Source organism: Durio zibethinus, chromosome 17, assembly GCF_047325235.1.
Source record: "Durio zibethinus cultivar Kanyao isolate XHJ-2024 chromosome 17, ASM4732523v1, whole genome shotgun sequence".
In the NCBI taxonomy this organism is placed as follows: domain Eukaryota; kingdom Viridiplantae; phylum Streptophyta; class Magnoliopsida; order Malvales; family Malvaceae; genus Durio; species Durio zibethinus.
The window spans coordinates 19,509,203-19,530,108 of NC_143178.1; the positions used below are offsets into that span (position 1 = coordinate 19,509,203).

Genomic DNA, 20,906 nt, shown 5'->3' on the forward strand with positions numbered 1-20,906 from the left:
ATCCAAGCATAGAAAAAAACACGAAGAATAAGATTAGGGCCTCTCATCGACAAAGTCACTCCTGATTACCAGATTTGAAAAGTAAGATGACCTAGAGACATAGTACTCTCTCCTGATGATAGCTCTAGAGACATAGTACTCTCTTCTGATGATAGCTCACACCAATCAGCTAATCTTTCAACAAAACTATAATATCAGAAGTTGAGCTTGTGAAGAAAGAATTAGAAGCTGAAAAAAAAGAAATAAAAAGAGAAAATTTAAGATTTCGTGAAAAGGTGGGATAACTAAAATATGAAGTAGAGATACAAGGGAGTAGATTAGAAAAAACCATAAAAGAATGAGATGTGGCTAATAGTGACTTGAAAGATCTACACCAGGAAAATAAGAGGTTACAAATCTAATTCAAAATTGAAAAAGTCACTAAGTCTTACCTTAATCGGTAACACGAAGTTGATGGGCTCCAAGAAGAAATAAACCAATGAAAAGGTAAAGCTCAAGAAAAGCAAGAGGAACCACTAGAATTTCTCAAGAATGTCAGAATTGAAAGGGGTTATACTCTACAACCTCAGCAAGATTGGTGCAATGCCAAAAAGAAAAGGAAAGGTTGAAAGCCATGCTTGCAAAAAAGAAAAAAAAGCACTTTGAAGTACTAAATGAGAAAGAATCACTTCATCGGATAATCCGAGGGTTGGAGCTACAACTGCAAGATCACAAGAACTATATTTCAGTAATGATAGATGGGTGGCATAGAAGGAAAAAAGATTGGATATTCACATGTGATTCAAAAAGAGATGCTCGCATGATGTGGAAAGTAGAAAGTTTAGGGTGACAACAGTACATAGAGCACATAACCAGTCAAGTTTGTAAGGTAGTAAAAAAGGCACGAGAGATGATTGAAAAGGTAGAAGCATTAAGACAAGAAGTCAATCTCGTAAGAGAATATGGACAGCACCTAGTAAACTTTTTATACGAGGTAAAAGACCATTATGAGCAAGTCAAATACTTCTATAGATATAATTCTAGGATGATAAATCCCATGTAATCAAAGTTGTATGGAATCAATGAAAATTTCTAGTATTGAAATTTGTCGAGGAGTAAATATTTTTCACTTACATTCATGCATCATTTACACCATTTTTTATTTTATTTTATTTTTTAAAAAAAAATTAAAAAAATAAAATTTTCAACACATGGCATTCTAATTTTTCTAAAAATTTTATGGTAATAAAGGTTCAAGAATAGCTCATCCTTCAAAAATTTTGACTCAACCCACTCGCGATTCATACAACACCAAGACTTAAACAAGAATTATGGAACAAGAATAGACCAGTCGATTTGAGAGAATTGAGAAAGCTTAAGAAGAACTAAGAGGGGATCTCAGTACAATAATGGATATGCTCAAGAAACTTGATAAAGGAAAAGCAGTAGAAAAAAATCTCAGCTTTCAAGAGCAATTGTCAGACATGGTGGATCTTGTTTACCCTCTAGGGTTTGAGCCACAACCGACTCAACCTTCTCAAGGAACTAGAGTACAAATTCTTATTCTCGGTGGATGTCCCCATCCTTATCCAAGAATGACATCCATACCTGCTCTGGGACAATTTCAAAATTTTGTTAATCCTATTATGATGGAAAAACCACCCGAGCCAATCCTAGTTTCTGATTTGGATGATTCCAAAGAAAGAGAAAAGCTAGGGATAAAGATATCTGAGAAAGTGAAAGATAATAGTGCCCAGGAAAAGATGAAGTTATTAGAAGAAAGGCTTAGAGTAGTGGAAGGAATGAATTTTTATGGTTCTATAGATGCAACCGAGCTTTGTTTAGTTCCTGATGTGGTCATTCCGCCTAAATTCAAGGTCCCTAAATTTGAAAAATATGATGGCATAAAATGCCTGATGACCCATATCACCATGTATTGTCGAAAGATGGTCGCACATGCTCATGATGAGAAGTTGTTAATGCACATATTTCAAGATAATCTTACGGGTTTTGCAACTAAATATATGTTCAATTAGATAGAACTCGTATTCATTCTTGGCAAGAGCTTACAAAGGCATTCCTTACATAATATTGACATGTCACAGATGTAGTTCTAGACCATCTATCTCTATAAAGTATGGAAAAGAAAGCAATTGAAAACTTTAAGGAGTATGCACAAAGATGGAGATATGTGGCTGCACAAGTCCAACCTCTTCTCACCGAGAAAGAGACAACTGTTTTATTTGTGAATACTCTGAAAGCACCATACTATGAGAGATTGATAGGCAATGCAACCAATAACTTTGTAGATATGGTGATATCGGGTGAGATTATTGAAAGTGCCATAAAGAATGGCAAGCTCAATATAGGAGAGACAAGTGGAATAAAGAAAGATGGAGCTCCAAAAAAAAAAGAGAATGAAGCCCAAGTAGTGAACTATGTGGGGTAACAGTTTAGAGGTTTCACACCTTACTCTGTACCAGTCTACCAAACCTATTACCCTTTTATAAACAATGTTACATCCATCCCTCATCCATATCAACCATACCAACCATTACAACCACCAGCTTATCCATCATATTTTTAGCCATCTTTTCAGACACCCACCTATTTTTATAATTGTTCTACTATACCTATAAGACCGGAATGAAAACCTAATAGTGGTCTAAGAGCCCCAAGAAATATCCAAGAAAAACTTACTTTTGATCCCATTCTCATAACATACACAGATTTGTATCCCCGACTTGTTGAGAAACATTTACTTGCTCCTGTTATTGTTGAACCTTTGAAACCTTCGTTCCCCAAATGGTATGACCCCAATTGACATTGTGATTATCACTATGGGAATCCAGGTCATTCCACTAAGAACTGTACTACTTTGAAGTGTAAAGTGTAGGGGTTAATCAATAAAGGGGTGTTAAACTTTGATACCAACCAACAAGGGACTCCAATATTAATAGGAACCCTTTATCGAATCATACTAGGCCATCAATAAATGCTTTGGTTGATGGGTAAACAAGCTATGTGAAAAGAAGAATAGAAGAGGTCAAAACTCTTATGGCTAAAGTGTTTGAAGCCTTGGTCAAAGCTAACATGTTGAAGCCAATAGAACCTTAAAATTGCTCTGAAGTGATTAACTCAATTGAAAGCTACAATTATCACATAGGTGTTCTAGGGCATTCTATCGAGAATTGTCATCAATTCGATCAAGAAGTGCAAAAGTTAATGGATATGGGTCGAATAGAGTTTTACCGAAAGAGAAAAGAGTTGGTGAAAGCTAAAGTGTCTACCATTGATTCAAAAAATAAGTTTGTGCGTAGATCGTTAACTATCTATTATTATGAAAAGTCGACATTAAAGCTAGAAAAGTTAGTCTCTTGACCAGTGGTGACAATTAAAGTTCCTAGTCCTTTGCCATATCAGAATGATAAAGCTGTACCATAGAAGTATGATTGTGATGTTATAGTCAATCCAAATACTGCAAACATAATGGACGTAGGAGGCATGACCCGAAGTGAGAGATGTTATACTCTAGAAGATTTAGAGAAAGCCAGAAAAGAGAAAGCAAAGGTAGGAAAAGAAGAAAAAAGTCAAAATAATCCTGTTACAACCCCAAGAAAAGAATTTAAGAAGCCAATCTCTAAGAGTGAAGTTTGTGAATTTTTAAAGCTAATAAAACATAGCGAGTATAGCGTGGTAGAATAGTTGAATAAGATGCCAGCTAGAATTTCGTTATTATCGTTATTGCTCAGCTCAGAGTCACACCATAATGTTTTGTTGAAAGTACTAAATTAGGCATATGTGTCTCATAATGCTTTTATTGAATATGTGGAATAGTTTGTTGGCAATTTGACAATTACAAACTATATCTCTTTTAGTGATGAAAAGATTCTTCCCAAAGGTCGTGGAAATACTAAGGCTCTCCACATTACTGTTAAATGTAAAAGTCGTATAATGGCTAAGGTTTTGATTGATAATGGCTCATCCATCAATGTTATACCTATGACTACTCTAGCAAAACTTCATGTTGATGAATCATATATGAAACCTAGTCATATGATATTTACCCAGATCTACCTACAGCCCTAAATGCAAGATTCGTGGAAAGGTTTTCTGAGCTAGCCATTCAAATGGTGGATGACAAAAAAAAGAAGAGTTGAGATGAAAAGTTGCTCGTGCACCCTTGTCCTACAAATTTTAAGCTAAATAACTGAAGAGTAGTAGAGCTACCTATTATCTTTAAAACTTTTGAAAAGTAATGTGAAACTTTAAATCTCTAATTACTTTTATAAGCATTGAGTTATCTTTTGTGGTGTCTTTATGTTTCTCATTTTAATAAAAGACTTAGAAGATGCATCCGTATTTCTTTTATTATTTTCATCTTCATTGTGCTTTCCATTTGCTTCTTCTATCATTTTTTTTTGCCATTTCATTTTTATGTGCCAATATTTTCTTCATCTTACCCTTTTGCAGGGTTTCAAATAATGAACATGAAGATAATCATGGCAATAATCTTGGATTTGATTTTGAAAACTTAATTCATGTTAATGAACTTGATAATGAGGAAGATTCAAATAATTACACACTACCTCCTGATTTGTTAAAATTAATGGAACATGAAGATAAGCCAATTGAACCCCATCAAGAAACTATCGAATCAGTAAATTTAAAAGATTGTGAAAATAAAAAAGAGGTCAAAATTGGTACACCCTTTTTACCAATTGAAAGGCAGAAGCTAAAAGAGCTGCTTCGAGAATATGTGGATGTGTTCGCATGGTCTTACCAGGATATGCTAGGACTTAGTACTGATATTGTAGAACATAAGTTGTCTTTGAAACCAGAATTTAAACCAGTACAGCAAAAGCTAAGGTGCATAAAACTAGAGATGCTACTGAAAATTAAAAAAAAGGTGAAAAAGTAATTTGATGCAGGATTTTTAGAGGTGGTAAAATATCTTGAATGGGTAGCCAACATAGTATCGATTTCCAAGAAGGATGGAAAAGCGAGAATGTGTGTCGATTATCGAGACCTAAATAGGGCAAGTCCCAATGATAACTTTTCTCTACCCCATATTGATACTATAGTAGATAATATTGCTAGGCACTCTATATTTTCCTTTATGGATGGTTTCTCTAGCTATAATCAGATCAAAATGGCTCAAGATGATAACCACATTTGTGACCATGTGAGGGACATTCTGTTCTAGAGTCATACCTTTTGGGTTGAAAAATGATGGTGCTACTTATCAAAGAGCAATGGTGACTCTCTTTTATGACATAATGCATAAAGAGATAGAAGTGTATGTGGATGTTATGATTGTAAAATCTCATGAAATAGAGGATCATGTAGTCAATCTTAAAAAGCTGGTTGATAGGTTGAGAAGATTTCAATTGAAGTTGAATCCTGCCAAATGTACATTTGGAGCCAAATCAGGAAAACTATTGGGCTTTGTGGTCAGTGAAAAAGGAATCGAAGTTGATCCATAAGATACAAGCCATCCAAAACTTATCTCCTCTTCATACCTCAAAAGAAGTGTGAGGTTTCTTAAGGAGATTAAACTATATTGCTTAATTTATCTCTCAACTCATTTATAAGTGTGATCTTATTTTTAAGCTTCTCAGAAACATGATCTTGGAGAATGGAATGATGAATGCCAAGAAGCTTTTGATAAGATCAAAGAATACTTATCAAATCTACATGTGTTGGTGCCACCAATGTCAGGAACATCTTTGATTTTGTACTTGACAGTGCAAGAAAATTCGATGGGATATGTGCTAGGGCAAATAGATGAAACTGATAAAAAAGAACGAACAATTTACTACTTGAGTAAGAATTCATTGATTACGAGTCCAAGTATTCACCATTAGAGAAGATGTGTTGTGCATTAACCTGGACAGCTCGAAGGTTTAGACAATACATGCTTTATCACACTACTTGGCTCATAGTAAAACTGGTTCCTATTAAGTATATCTTCAAAAAAACCTCATTGATAGGAAGAATAGCAAGGTGGCAAATTATGTTTTCAGAATATGATATCATTTACGTGACTCAAAAGGCTATTAAAGGGAGTGCAATAGCTGAATTCCTTGCTGATCATGCAATCGAAGATTATGAGCCAATGAAATTAGATTTTCCTAATGAGGATGTGATGGCCATTGAAAAAAATAAACCTATTGAAAAATCATGGATGATGTATTTTAATGGAGCTGCTAATGCCTTGGGTCATGGTATTAAGGTAATTTTGATATCTCCTGATAGGCATTATTACCCCATCACAGCCAGGTTAAATTTTAATTGCACAAATAATGTGGCTAAATATGAGGCCTGTGTTATAGGTCTACAAACAGCAATTGAAAAGAAGATCAAAGTGTTAGATGTGTTTAGAGATTTAACTTTAGTTATTTATCAGTTACCAGGTGAATAGGAGATAAGAGACTCTAAGTTGATCCGGTACCATAAATATATCTTTGAGTTGGTCAAGCAATTTAAAGAAGTTCAGTTTAAGCACCTACCCTGAGAGAAAAACCAAATTGCTGATGCACTAGCTACTCTAGCTACAATGATTAAAATAGATGCAAACATTGAAATCCAACCCATCAAGCTGGATGTGAATGATGTACCGACATATTGCTCAAGTGTTGAAAAAAAAGTTGATAGGAGGCCATGGTATCATGATATCATGTAATACATTAAAAGCCAGTAATACCCAAAACATGTAACAAAAAATGATAAGAAGACTATCAAAAGATTGGCTATGAGTTTCTTCATTGATGGAGATATCCTTTACGAAAGAGGTGGAGATCAAGTGCTCTTAAGATGTGTAAATGCAGTTGAGCAAAAAGATTATTGAAGAAGTGCATGATGGAGTTCGTAGGGCACATGCAAATGGTCATATGATAGCTAGACAAATTATGAGGGTTGGCTATTATTGGTTGACAATAGAGGGCAACTGTATTGATTATGCAAGGAGATGTCATAAATGTCAAATTTATGCTGACAAGATTCATGCTCCACCATCAACATTAAATGTTCTGGCTCTTCCATGGCCATTCTCTACGTGAGGCATGGATGTCATTGGTCCCATCACTCCAAAAGCTTTGAATAGGCATAGATTCATTTGTGATGATTGATTACTTCACCAAATGGGTAGAAGCTGTATCATATGCTAGCATGAGCTGATCTGTGGTATGTAAGTTCATAAAAAGAGAGATAATATGTAGATATGGGCTTCCAGAGACAATTATTTTTTATAATGCTAAAAGCTTGAACAATAAAATGATGAATGAAGTATGCACTCAGTTCAAGATCCTCATCGTTATTCGACACCGTATCGTCCAAAAATGAATAGACCAGTGGAGGCTATGAATAAGAGTATCAAAAGAATCTTAGAGAAAATGATTGATACTTACAAAGATTGACATGAGAAGTTGCCTTTTACTTTGCATGCTTATAGAACATCAGTCCAAACATCTACTAGGGCTACCTCGTTCTCTTTGGTATATGGAATGGAAGCTATGCTATCGGTCGAAGTGGAAATTTCCTCACTAAGAGTCCTGATAGAGGTAGAGTTAGAGGAAGCAGAATGGGTTTGGAATTGCTACGAGCAGTTAAACCTCATTAAAGAAAAAAAACTGTTAGCACTTTATCATGGTCAATTATATCAAAAGAGGATGATGAGAGCACATAACACGAAAATTCATCCCCGTTGCTTAGGGAAGGAGACTTAGTGCTAAAAAGAATCCTTTCAAATAACATGATAATTGAGAAAAATGGACACCAAATTAGGAAGGCTCGTATGTGGTGAAAAAGGCCTTTTTTGGTGGGGCATTGATTTTGACGAAAATGGACGGAGGTGATTTGCCTACTCCAATAAATTCAGATGTTGTGGAAAAATATTTTGCTTAAAAAAAATGTTAACTTATCTAAGCTGAAAACCTGAAAATGTGGCTTGGATGTGAAGCAGAAGCATCATCAGAAGAAGATCCCATAACACAGGGGCAAGTATAGTTTAAAAAACTCTAAAAAATAAAAAAAGTCATCTGATTTAGTTTTAGAGAAAGAATCTGAGAATATTTTGTTCATGATTATCTTGTGATCATTATTTGGGCACCTTTATTTCAACTCAAACATTTTGCCATGCACTTGTTATCAGCCTAATGAAATACGTTATCTTTCCTTTGAAAATAATGCCTATCCTTTCTTTTATTCTCATTTGATATTTTTATTCATCGTACAAATAGGTGAAATGTGTGATTGCATTTTGTTTGTCATGAACTTAAAATGATGAAAAGAAAAACAAACATGAAAAATCTCAGCATTACTGTTTAAAGTTGACAAAGGCAAATGAAAAAGGATGAGAAAAGCATGACAAGACATTAATGTTGCAGACTTTAGAAGAAGAAAAATGAAGAATAAAATGGTCAGAAGTTAAGAATAGATATTGTTGAGAATTTAGATAAAAAAAAAGGAAAAGCGAGAGATTTCAAGAACCTTTTTACTACAATGCATAATTTTGATTGCATTACATACATTACATTTAGAGCACTCAATACATGCATCCATGAGAAGTTGTAACAAAGATAGAAATTTTCCATTTCTTAATGAAAAACAAGATTTTAGTAAAGACAATGATCAAACAAAAGAATTCAAAAGAGGAAAATTTACTTGTTCAAAGATGAGAACTCAAATTTGAAAACAGATGAAAATTTTTTAAAGTTGTTGAGCCTCTATTGAGAAGAGCTCTTTCCAAAATGAGATTTTAAAGTTGTTGAGCCTCTGCTGAGAGGAGCTTTTTCAAAGATGAGATTTTTAAAGTTGTTGAGCCTCTGCTGAGAGGAGCTTTTCCACAATGAAAATTTAAAATTGTTAAGCTTCTACTGAGAGGAGCTTTTTCAGATGAGATTTTAAAATTATTGAGCCTATGCTTTTCCAAGATCAGATTTTTAAAGTTAAAGTTATTGAGCCTCTGCTAAAAGGAGCTTTTCCAAGATGAGAGATTTTTAAAGTTGTTGAGCCTCTGTTGAGAGGAGCTTTTACAAGATAAAAATTTTAAAGTTGTTGAACCTCTACTGAGAGGAGCTTTTTCAAGAGAATTTTAAAGTTGTTGAGCCTCTACTGAAATGAGCTTTTCCAAGATGAAAGATTCTTAAAGTTGTTGAGCCTCTGTTGAGAGGAGCTTTTTCATGTAAAATTTTTAAAGTTGTTGAGCCTCTGCTAAGAGGAGCCTTTTAAATTTTCAAAAATATCGATTAAACCTTTGTTTAGAGGAGCCCTTTTCTGTCGAAGAAAAAAGAAAAAAAATTTGCTTAATGTTTCATCTTTCCAAACAAAATGGTTGTTTGTCTTCGTCTTATTCTTGATTCACAGAAATAGGCAAAGAGGGGCAACTATAAACACCATTTTATTATTATTATTATTATTATTATTATTATTATTATTTAATATATTTTTTTTTCTATTTTTTTCTATTTCTATTTCTTTTTCTTCTTTCTTTTTCTTTCTTCTTTTTCCTTATCCGGTTCAAATCTAGTGCATTAAATGCATAATTCTTAAAGTCCAAAATCACTGTCGTTAACTGCCAACGGTCGACTGATAAGTCGTCTCTCACACATGGCAAGTGTGAATTTTCAATTGAAAAAAATGAGATTTGAATCTCAGAAGATCTGAGATTTGAATCCTAAAAAGCTCTATAAATAAAGCTTGTTATCTGCAAACAAAGGAGGAGAAAAAAGGAATTGAAAAAAAGAAGACGAAAAAAAAATTTTTAAAAAAGCTTTTTGTAAAAAAAAAAAAAAACAAAGCAATTTTACAAAAACAAAAAAAGGTAGAAACAGTCCTCTGGAATGGGGAATCCAGCATCAGAGAAGCTATCTAAAAAAAAAAATTAGTTTTAGTTTTAAAAAAACTCGAAAGTTTGAGTCCCGATCTATGCTTATCAAGGTTGTTTCTGACGAAAATAAGGTTAGATTTGGAACGAGAACGAAAAAAGGAAACTTTTGGAAGATTGTGGAATTTTTCAACCACCGACAATGATGGACGATGATTTTTTTTCTGGCTGAGTGAAAAAAAAGTTTTTTTTTCTTATGAAGGAAAAGAATGAATGAAAAATTTTTTTTGACTTTTATATAAAAGACTAAACCTAAAATGATGTCGTTTCAATAATGCCCAAAATGACGCCGTTTTGAAACCTGAGGATCTACATATTGACTCGCAACTCGACCCAAAATCTGAGCAACCAACCCGATGACCCATTCCCTTTTGACCCCTAACTGGTTCATCTGAACTGACCCAGATCGGGCTGAACCATCCCTGAATCGCCAGACGAACCGAACTGTCAATCCGATCGGACCCGCGTCAACGGTCTAGTTCAGGTAAAAAAAAAATTTTTTTTAAGATTTTTTTTTATATATTTTTTTTGTTATTTTAATTATTATTAGTAATATTTATGCATGTAAAAATATTTAAATTTACCAAAATAAATTTTTATTTAATAATATAAAATTGATAAAAAAAATAAGAAAAAAAAATTTTATCCAATGATGAGATTTAAAGGTATTCCGAGTAGTGATGCCTATGAAACCTCTAGGTAAGAAAATTGTTTTTAAAATACTACCAATATATTGGAGTATTTATAAAAATTTTTCAATACAATAAAAATTTTCTTTTTGTTAACAATAAATAAAAATTAATAAATTAAGAATAAGTAATATAAACAAGAAAAAAAGAAAATTTTATTCAATGATGGGATTCTAAAAGTTTTTCGAGTAGAGATGCTTTAAGAAATCCTTAGGTGAGAAGATTTTTTTAAAATATTATCAGTGTATCGAAATATTTATAGAAAATCTTCAATACAATAAAATTTTTTTTTTCAAAATTAAAAATAAAAAAAATTAATAAAACAATAAAATTTTTGGAAAAGAGAATAAAATATGTGCATCAACATATTATAATTTGCATTGCATACATGACATAATTTTTTATGAAAAGTAAATTCGGACCTCCAAAGATGAGATTTTAAGGTATTTCGAGAAGTGATGCCTAAGAAATCTCTAGGTAAGAAAGAGTTCTTCTAATGTTACCAACGTACTGGAACATTTTAAGAATAATTTCAATAAAAAGGTTCTAATTTATTTTTCTCAAATAATATTTGAATATAAAAATAATAAATAAAAAATAAAAAAATCAAGAAAATTAATTTTCAAATACCGAAAATAAGACTGTTTTTATCAAAATCAAAGGATAACATGTAGTTAATTAGTACCGTCTTAGACGGGCGCTGTAGGGGTGCTAATCCTTCCCCACATGTAACCGACTCTCGAACCCAGATTGTTTTGCAGACCATAAAATTATCTTTTTAATAAATTTTAATTAATTTTAAGATTTCATTAAAAGGATATGTTTTAATAGGTGGTCAATCGCACTTGACCAAAAAAGATTGATAGCGACTCCTTTTTATTTCTCATTTTCAAATTCGTCGAGCGGATACAAAACCGTTACAACACTATGCATTTGCAACCTCATAAAAAGGAACAATCATTAACTTTTCTTTTTTATCCTAATACCAAAAGTTGATAGCCCATTGTCACTAAAGATGATAGGCTCGTCAATCTAATCAACTCCTTGTATAAAATCCTAGGAAAAATCTTATCAAGGAGGTTGAAGATAATGATATGCAACTTAATAGTGATACTAAGTGTGCTTTTATCATAGGAAAATAGATGATGAATGGAGTTCATTTGGAAAGTGAGGTGATCGATTTTCTTAAAAAGGACAATGCAAGGGATGAAGGAGGTGTAGTTTTGAAGTTGGACTTTGAAAAAGCCTATGATAGTATATCATGAGAGTTTTTGGAACAAGTTATGGAGTCGATGGGGGTTGGTGTGACTAGGAGGAGTTGGATTTGGGAGTGTGTTTCAACGGCTTGGGTGGTGGATTTTGGTTAATGGGTCTTCTATGAATCCGTTTCAATGGGAGCGAGGTTTGTGACAAAGTGATCCACTCTTCCATTTTCTTTTCGTTTTGGTTTTTGAGGCTTTACACTTGATGTTGGCAAGGATTCTTGAGGAGATCTCTCTTTGGGTGGGATATATCTTATGCTTAGGACTTGTGCTCCATGATTGAGGGTGTCTTTTTGTTCCCTGCCAAGTATATATTGGAACATGATATATAGGGTACGTTCTCTGTGAAAAATATTTCATACCTTATGAACTCTTTCTCTAATGCCCCTGTCACATTCAAATTTTGTAAATTGTGGTAGATGAAAATTCCCTCGAGATTTCAATGCTTTTTGTGGCTTGTGGTCCTTGATAAGATCCCTAGTAAGACTGTTTTGATAAGGATAGGTTTTGCAATTTCTCATCTTCAAAGTTTGTGTCCATGGAGTTTGATTGTTGAGGAATGTATTGTACATGTTCTGTTTAATTGTAATTAAGTTTTGGTATAAATTTTTTCAATGGTGGAGTCTGGAGTCGTGTAAACCGCAATTATTGAGGCTATTTTTTTATTATATTAATTGCTTTGATACATTTCTCTCTAGGGTTCTAAGAGCATGGTGGTTAGCTTCCATCTCTGTTGCACTTTGGTCCATTTGATTAGCTAGGAATAAGCATGTATTTGATCACAAGTGTGTGACAATGTATGAGCTCTCTGTCTTGTAAAATTACGTTCTCTACATGGAATTAAGGAGATTTGGGAGGTTGTTTCTATTTCAGAAGGTATGTGGTGGAATAATCTTGGGAATTGTTGTCCGTTGGCTGCTGGGATTAATAAAAGAGTTCTAATTCTGTGGGCTCCTCTCCCTTGTGGCTTCCTTAAGTTTAATGTTGATGGGTCTGTAAGAGGAAAGCCAGGGCCTGCTAGGTGCGATGGAGTTTTGAGAAATTAGGGAGGTTATGTCTTGGATATGTTGTCAGGGCCTGTGGGAGTCAAATTCTAATGTAGCTGAATTGTTGGCCAATAAAGTTGCACTTGAGGTGTTTATGAAAAGATTGTAGAGAGTGGGATTTATTATTGAATCAAATTCAAAGCTGGAGGGGTCTTGATGTGAGAAGGTGAAATCCAGACTTTGGAGACCATGAGACATTTTCTTAATGATTGATTCATTAGCTGGTGAGTTGAAAGAAGCAAGGTTGATAAATGTTTGTTGGGGGAGCAAATGGGATGACGAACTCTTTGGCAAAAGGAGTAGATCAAAATGAAATGTTCATTGCTTGGTGGTAGGAGATCATCTTTATTGCGAGTATGGGAATTTTTTGGTGTTTTCTACTGTTCTCCTATTTTTGGATTGTTTATTTTTTAGTTTTGATGGTGTCTGACTCCTACCCTGGTTGTATCATGGGATTGAGTCATGGTTTTATTCCTTAATAAAAAGTTTTCTGACTTAGAAAAAGAAAAAAGAAAAAAAAAACCTTACCATTACAAGAAGCTTATGTTAGGGATATATATGCATTGGAATAAAAAGAATTATTGAATTTTACTACTTAAAGTATAGAATTTTACTGTAAATGTAATGATACTACCATTACACCGTACAGGCTTTATTTTTCTTAATTACAATTAAAAGGGTTCCCCTACGCCCCGCCCCACCCCCCCACCAATAAAAAAAAAAAACTAAACATACTTATGATCATCCCCGCAACGATTATTGTGCAAGGTAAAAAATAATAACTAATGTCAGTCATTATCACTTTTTCTTTCCTCGATTTCTTCTATCCTTCTCAAAACCTCACTCATTTTTGGCCGCTTCTCTGGTGCCACGTCTGTACACTCCAAAGCCAAATTTGTAAGCTTCAGCATTTCATCGTGTGCTTCTCTTGCACATAAAATCTCTACGTCCAATATATCGGTAGACCAATCATCATTTACTACAGCTTTAACCCACTCCGAAAGGTCAGCCACTCTTTCCTCATTCGCCCAGGAAATTTCATCTCCTGGGATCCTGCCAGTTATGATTTCGAGTAAGATAACACCAAAGCAATAAACGTCGGCTTTATGCGTTAGCTTCTTTCCTTGAGAGAATTCTGGTGATCTGCCAATTGCTAGCCTAGCTGAGGATCTTCGAGATGGTAGCAATGGGTAGTAACCATAATCTGTGACCTTGGAACGGTAGTTTTGGTTTTGGCGATGGATCAGAACGTTGGAAGACTTCAGATTAGCGTGAGGTACTTTGTGAGAAGGTAAGTATTGGTGAAGGAAATTCGTGCCCGTTGCTACATCTTTGATTATAGACAGTCTTGTAGCCCAATTCAGTGGTACTCTTCCGGAACCTCTATTTTCTGGCATATGTGCACTAAGTTTTTATCATCTTGTGGGGAAAAAAAAATTGGTCAAGATGAAAATGGAGAGGCAAGAACTAAAACTGACCATGCAATAACTCAAACAAGTTGCCATTAGGTATGAATTCATAGATTATCAGCTTCTCCTCCTTGGAATTGTAGAAAGAAATGATCTGTGCCAGGTTTTCATGCCTAAGCTTTCCTAGCAAATGCATCTGCTGAATAAATTCCTTCTTGCTCAAGCCATTCATGTCTTTGACTCTCTTCACCGCAACAACAAGACCTGATTCCAAGGTTGCTTTATATGTAGTGCTGAATTTTCCCTTGCCTACGATTTCGGCTGATGCCCTTAGCAAATCATCCAAGTCAAATACTGGTATATTCTTGTCAAAAAATTCTAATTCAGCTGTTCTTTCTGGATCCTCCGCCCTTGGAGAAGGACTCATTTTCTTCTCTGCCGATCCTATAGCAAACATAACATTCAAAGAAATTTTAATTAAAATTAGGTTCTAATATGTTATGTCAAATACATATAGTACTTCTACATACCTGCGTTTTTAGCTGTTTCTTTTCTATGCACTCTCTTACAATACCATAGAAACCCAAAAATAACTAAGAAAGGAACCACGACAGAAACAGCCACAATAAAAGCTAAATTCCGTAATTCAAAACTCTTTTTGCTGCTGATCGGTGGTGTCGGAGTCGGACAAATGGATGGGGTAGGTGGAACCGGGCATCGTTTCTTTAATGGATTGCCGCAAAGACCTGAGTTATGTTGATAAGAGCTCTTTGGGAACCTTTGAAGAACATCGGTCTGAGGAATTGGGCCCTGAAGACTATTATAAGAAACATTGAAAGCTACCAAGTTTTGTTGATTGAAAGGCGGAATCTCACCTTGTAAATAATTCTGTTGCAGCTCCATCTTCTTCAGGCTTGGCAACTGAATGTAATCAAAAGGGATTGGACCCGTAAACAGATTATGCGAGAGAAAAACATGTTCCAATTGTACGTGTTTGGTCAGATTCGGAAGTGGTCCGAAAATTGAATTGTTTCTGAGGCTTAATTTAGTCAAGAGCGTTAAGTTCTGTAGAAATGCAGGCGGGAGAGATCCTGTTAGATAAATTCCATCAAGAACAAGACGTACGACGTGTCCTTCAGAGCAAGCAATGCCACCCCATCTGCTTTGATTGTTCATACAAGGAGGCCCTGTCCAATTTGAGTGCAAGTTTGGAGAATCAACAGAATCCCTCAGTTGCAGCAAAGCGTCTCGTTCAATCGGGTAGTAATCACCTATAATTGGTATCAAGGCAAGGACACCACTCCACAACGTAATAGATGTAAACAGTGATAGAAGAAGTTTTAGAGCTAAATTCACGGCCGCCATTTCGTTTGAACAAATCACTAATTAAGTCATTGGTCTTTGCCTTGTCGATGATCCAAAAATGATGAAATGCTCCCAAAAGGAATGAAAACTCGACTGCACCAAGTCATACCTTTCTTTAGTAAATCACTAATATTATTGGTTGACGAAGTTTGCAAAGCAAGCTCGCTAAGATTCCACTCTATTTGGCAGAAATCCGGAGACAACAAAGAGTTCTTAACCATTTGATACCACATGACAACTTTGACCTTTTTTTTTTTTTTTTTTCCACCAAGGCAAGCTGGGCTCACGGCTTTACAATTTCTTTTTTTTTTTTTTAATTTATATACCGTTTTTGGTTTACATGAAAAATCAATTAGAGTAGATTTCAACTGCAATAACGTGACGGTCAGGCTTGAGAACAATATTTATATTAAAAAATAAATTCTGCTGCTAGATGTCGTGGGAAGCAAAGAATATCAAAGGCATAAAAAGAAGATGCCTGGCAGCTGCAACAACTGTAAATTATTGTCCCAAAATGCATCATCACTACTTAAACACATCATGAATTCTATATTATAATAATAAAGATTTACGTATATGGATTCATTGGACTATAACAATTTCATTTTTATACTAATTGTCCATAAATTTATATATACTATTCCATCCTCACAGTACTACATATACAATTTATTTTCTGCCATCACCATATATGCAATTCAGTTCATTGGACTCAGCTGTCATTCGCAATTGTCTAAGGGTTTACTTTGGCATTTCAATTAAAATTTTTTTTTTCTGTCTTATCTTTAATTTCTAGAGAGCAGCAGGTCGAGAGGGACAGGAATCGAGCAGGGCACAGGTTGGTGGTTCAATCATATTAGCAATATCATAATTTTATACATATATATATATTATATACGAGAAAATTTATTATGCCACGGGATCAAAATTTTTTTCTTTATAAAAATAAAAATTATCTGCTTTTTTTTCTTGTTTAATACGAAGTATATGTACTGTTGGTAGTTTAGAATGTGATCCATTTCATATTGGATAGAAAGATTTAATTATTGATGAATAAAATTAATTTTTATATTAATTTTATTCATATTTTAAATAATTATGATTGAACAGATATAATTATCATATGACAATTGGTCATAACTATTTAAATATAAATTGATTGTTATTCATAAAGATCATGATTATATAAAAGGTCATAACTATCTGAATAGAAATTTATATCTGTTCATTCATTATAAATAAATCTTTCAATATAACCATTTTCACTACTTCGGATTTAGAGAGTTTTAAGACTTTGTTGTATCCTATAGGCATAATTACTTTTAAGACATTGTTATTCACGCCTCAAAGCCATATTTTCTTCTTTCTTACTATTTATGTTTTTCTTAAATCTACTAATAATTTAAAGGCAATTATGGATACTACATCTACTATTATTCCTACTACTGCTATGGATTTGGAATCAAGCATGAAGGTTCATTTTCAAAATCAAGATGTAATCAGACTTGATCATTTTAATGGATCAAACTACACTAGGTGGAAGAACAAAATGGTTTTTCTATTAACAGTATTAAAGATGTTTTATATACTTGATCCAAATTTGGAACCAATTCCAAAACCAACTCCTAAAGATTCTGATACTATTAAGGCAACAAGAAGCAAACGTGAAGAAGATGAACTAGTCTGTCGAGGTTATATTCTGAATTCATTATCTGACCGTCTATATGACCTATACAAAAATATGAAAACACCAAAAGAGATATGGACTACTCTTGAGCACAAATACATGAACGAAAAGAAAGGTACGGATATGTTTTTGGCTTTGAAATACTTAGAATTTTCAATAACTGATGATAAACCAATCATGGACCAAGTGCACGAGTTGCAAATTCTAGTCTCTAAGTTAAGTGAGCTAGAAGTTAAGGTTCCTGATTCACTTCAAGTTGGAGTTATTTTGTTAAAACTTCCTTTTTCATGGAATGGATATAGGAAGAAAGTTTTGCATTCAACAGATACTTTCACTATTGAAGAATTTCAAACTCACATACAAATTGAAGCAGAAAATTGTGCAAGAGATGCACTCTTCCTTGGAGGTTCCAATGTGAATTAAGTGAGTGGAAAAAATTCTGGAAAAACTCACAAGTCTTTTAGTAAATTTCAAAACAATTTTAAAGTCAAGAAGAATGGATTTAAGATGTCCAAATTTAACAAGAACAAAATGTGTTTCCATTGTGGAAAGAAAGGACATTTGATTAAAGATTGCAGATTTAAAAAAGCTAGAATTAAGATTGGTTCTAGTTCTGAAAGCAAGGCAAATCTGGTTGAGCAAGAAATTAATGAACTTGTTGCAATGGTGACTAACATGCAAATTGGAATGATCACCGAAGTTCACATGGCTACTACAAATAAGTCATTTGATTGGTGGCTAGATTCTGGTGCAACAATTCATGTTTGCAACAACAAAAAGTAATTCAAGACTTATGAAGAATGCAGGAAACCAGAAAACATCCTTATGGGAAATCATGTTCTTGCTAAAGTGATGGAAAAGGAACGGTTGAATTGAAATTCACCTCAGGGCATAAACTAACTCTAATTAATGTTTTTCATGTTCCTAAGATTAGAAAGAACCTTATATCTGCAAATCTATTATGTAAAAAAGGCTTTAAGATTGTACTAGAGTCTGATAAAGTTATAGTCTCCAAAAATGGTGTATCATTGCAAAAAGATATTCCAATAATGGTATGTTTAAACTAAGCATTGATGAAATAAATAATGTTTCTACTTATATTGTTGAGCATTTTTCTTTTTTATGGCATGCTAGATTAGGACATTTAAATTATCATTATATGAATCATATGACTAAGCATGGTTATATAACATACCAAAAAAATCACGACATTAAATGTGAAATCTGTGTCAAAGAAAAAATGACTAAGAAACCTTTTTCTAAAGCTAAAAGAAATACAAAATTATTAGAACTTATACATTCTGATATTTGTGAGCTAAATGGTTTATTAACAAGGGGAGAAAAAAGGTATTTTATACCATTTATAGATGATAGTTCTCGTTATACTTTTGTGTATCTAATGAAAACAAAAGATGAAGCCTTTGATAAATTCAAAGAATATAAATCAATTGTTGAAAATCAAAAGGAGAAGAAAATCAAAATTCTTCGAACAGATAGGGGTGGCGAATATTTTTCAGATTCATTTTCTCTTTTTTATGAAGATAATGGAATTATTCATCAAAGGACAGCCCTTTATGCACCCCAACAAAATGGATTAGCTGAAAGGAAAAATAGAACCTTGGTTGATATGGTAAATAGAATGTTGTTAAATGCCAAATTACCTTTGAATCTTTGGCGAGAGGCACTTTTAACAGCATGCCACATGCATAATAGAATTCTTTCAAAGAAATTTTTAAAGACACTATATGAACTTTGAAATCATGGCAGAAAACCAAATTTGGATTATTTTAAAGTGTGGGGGTGCATTGCCTTTTATAAAATACCTCATCCTCATAAATCAAAATTAGGACCTAGAGGTATTAAAAGTATTTTTGTTAGTTATGCACAGAATTCAAAAGCATATAGACTTCTTGATTTAAATACTAATGTTATTGTTGAATCTATTCATGTAGAATTTTTTTGGAAAATAAGTTTATATGTGATACCAAAATTGATATGGAGAAACAAATTGAAATGATTCCTACGAATGGAAATAAAAGAAAAGAAAGTAATGATTCTGTTGAAATTAGAAGAAGCAAAAGAGTTAGAAAAGATAATCTTTTGCTTTCTGCTTTTGTTTCTCCAGATTCTATAGTATTCCTAGTAGAAGGGAATAGAACCAAAGTGCTTAAGAAAACATAAATTCCACTAAATGTAGATGAAAACCCTAAAACATTTAATAAAGCTATGACTTCAAGAGATGTTGCTTTTTGGAAAGAAGCTATTAATGATGAAATGGACTCAATCATGTCCAATAATACATGGGTCTTGGTAGATTTACCTCTAGGTTCTAAACTTATAGGATGTAAATGGGTGTTTTGAAAGAAATATAATACAGATGGTTCTATACAAACCTTTAAAAAAGATTAGTTGCAAAAGGTTTTAAACAAAATGAAGGCATAGATTATTTTGATACATATGCTCTAGTAGCTAAAATAACATCCATTAGAGTTCTTATGGCTTTGGCTTCCATTCATAAATTGCATGTGCATCAAATGGATGTTAAAACAACCCTTTTAAATGTTGACTTAAAGGAAAAAATATACATGGAACAACCAGAAGGTTTTATTCTTCCAGGTAATGAGAATAAAGTTTGTAAATTAATTAAGTCACTTTATGGGCTAAAGCAAGCTCCTAAACAACGGCATGAAAAGTTTGATTCAATCATAGTAGCCAATGGTTTTAAACATAATGGAGCAAATAAGTGCATTTACTCAAAATTTACTAAAGAATATGGAGTTATAATATGTCTCTATGTGGATGATATGCTAATTTTTGGTACTAATATGATTAGTATGAATTAAACCAAAAGGTATCTGATTTCTAATTTCAAAATGAAAGATTTAAATGAAGTTGATACTATTTTGGGAATTAAAGTTAAGAGATATAATAAGGGTTTCATTCTTAATCAAAGTTATATCTCAATATAAAAGAAACCAATACTCCATATGATACAAGTATAAAATTAACAGAAAATCAAGATAATGTAATTGCACAACTTGAATATACTAGTGCTGTTGGAAGTATTATGTATGCTATGCATTGTACTAAGCCAGATATAGCTTTTGCTATTTGCAAGTTATCGAGATATACAAGTAAGCCTAGTATAAGTCATTGGAAAACCATAGGAAGAGTTTTAGGTTATCTTAAATGAACTAAAGATTTTGGCTTATTTTATTCTGAAGATCTAACTGTTTTGGAAGAATATTCAGATGCAAGTTAGATCACTAGTATAAATGACAATAAATCCACTTCGGGATGGATGTTTACCCTTGAAGGTGGTGCAATTAGTTGGGCATCCAAGAAACAAACTTGCATTTCACATTCAACTATGGAATCTGAATTTATAGCTTTAGCTGCAGCAGGCAAGGAAGCTAAATGGCTAAAAAATTTATTAATGGATATAGAGTTGTGGCCACAACCAATGACAGCCATTTCCTTATACTGTGATAGTGAAGCTATTATGTCTAGAGCTTATAGTGAAATTTATAATGGAAAATCTAGACATATTAGTCTAAGACATGATTATATCAGAGAATTGATA

The 20,906-nt window shown here is 33.3% G+C and overlaps 2 protein-coding genes across 2 annotated transcripts; one reads left to right on the forward strand and one right to left on the reverse strand.

Annotated features, from left to right (window-relative positions):
* Positions 1 to 13,650: 13,650 nt before the first annotated feature.
* On the reverse strand, positions 13,651 to 15,854 carry LOC111274816 (putative leucine-rich repeat receptor-like protein kinase At1g68400). Its single transcript, XM_022859739.2, has 3 exons — positions 14,802 to 15,854; positions 14,341 to 14,715; positions 13,651 to 14,252 (listed from the first exon to the last, which is right to left on the reverse strand). Exons 1-3 carry the CDS (start codon positions 15,634 to 15,636, stop codon positions 13,651 to 13,653), a joined length of 1,812 nt encoding a protein of 603 aa, XP_022715474.2. The 5' UTR covers positions 15,637 to 15,854.
* A 1,196-nt stretch (positions 15,855 to 17,050) lies between these two features.
* LOC149514086 (uncharacterized) lies at positions 17,051 to 17,746 on the forward strand. The gene has a single exon (XM_089745751.1). The coding sequence runs from the start codon at positions 17,051 to 17,053 to the stop codon at positions 17,744 to 17,746; it is 696 nt and encodes a 231-aa protein (XP_089601877.1).
* The last annotated feature ends 3,160 nt before the right edge of the window (positions 17,747 to 20,906 follow it).

Excerpts from the sequence above, each read along its gene's own strand:
- LOC111274816 (XM_022859739.2), bottom strand. The coding sequence starts at position 15,636 with ATGGCGGCCGTGAATTTAGCTCTAAAACTTCTTCTATCACTGTTTACA. Across the intron at positions 14,716-14,801 it reads AGAAACAGCTAAAAACGCAG|GATCGGCAGAGAAGAAAATG; the intron begins GTATGTAGAAGT and ends TGTTTGCTATAG. Across the intron at positions 14,253-14,340 it reads CTTGTTTGAGTTATTGCATG|AAAATAGAGGTTCCGGAAGA; the intron begins GTCAGTTTTAGT and ends CACATATGCCAG.
- LOC149514086 (XM_089745751.1), top strand. The coding sequence starts at position 17,051 with ATGGATACTACATCTACTATTATTCCTACTACTGCTATGGATTTGGAA.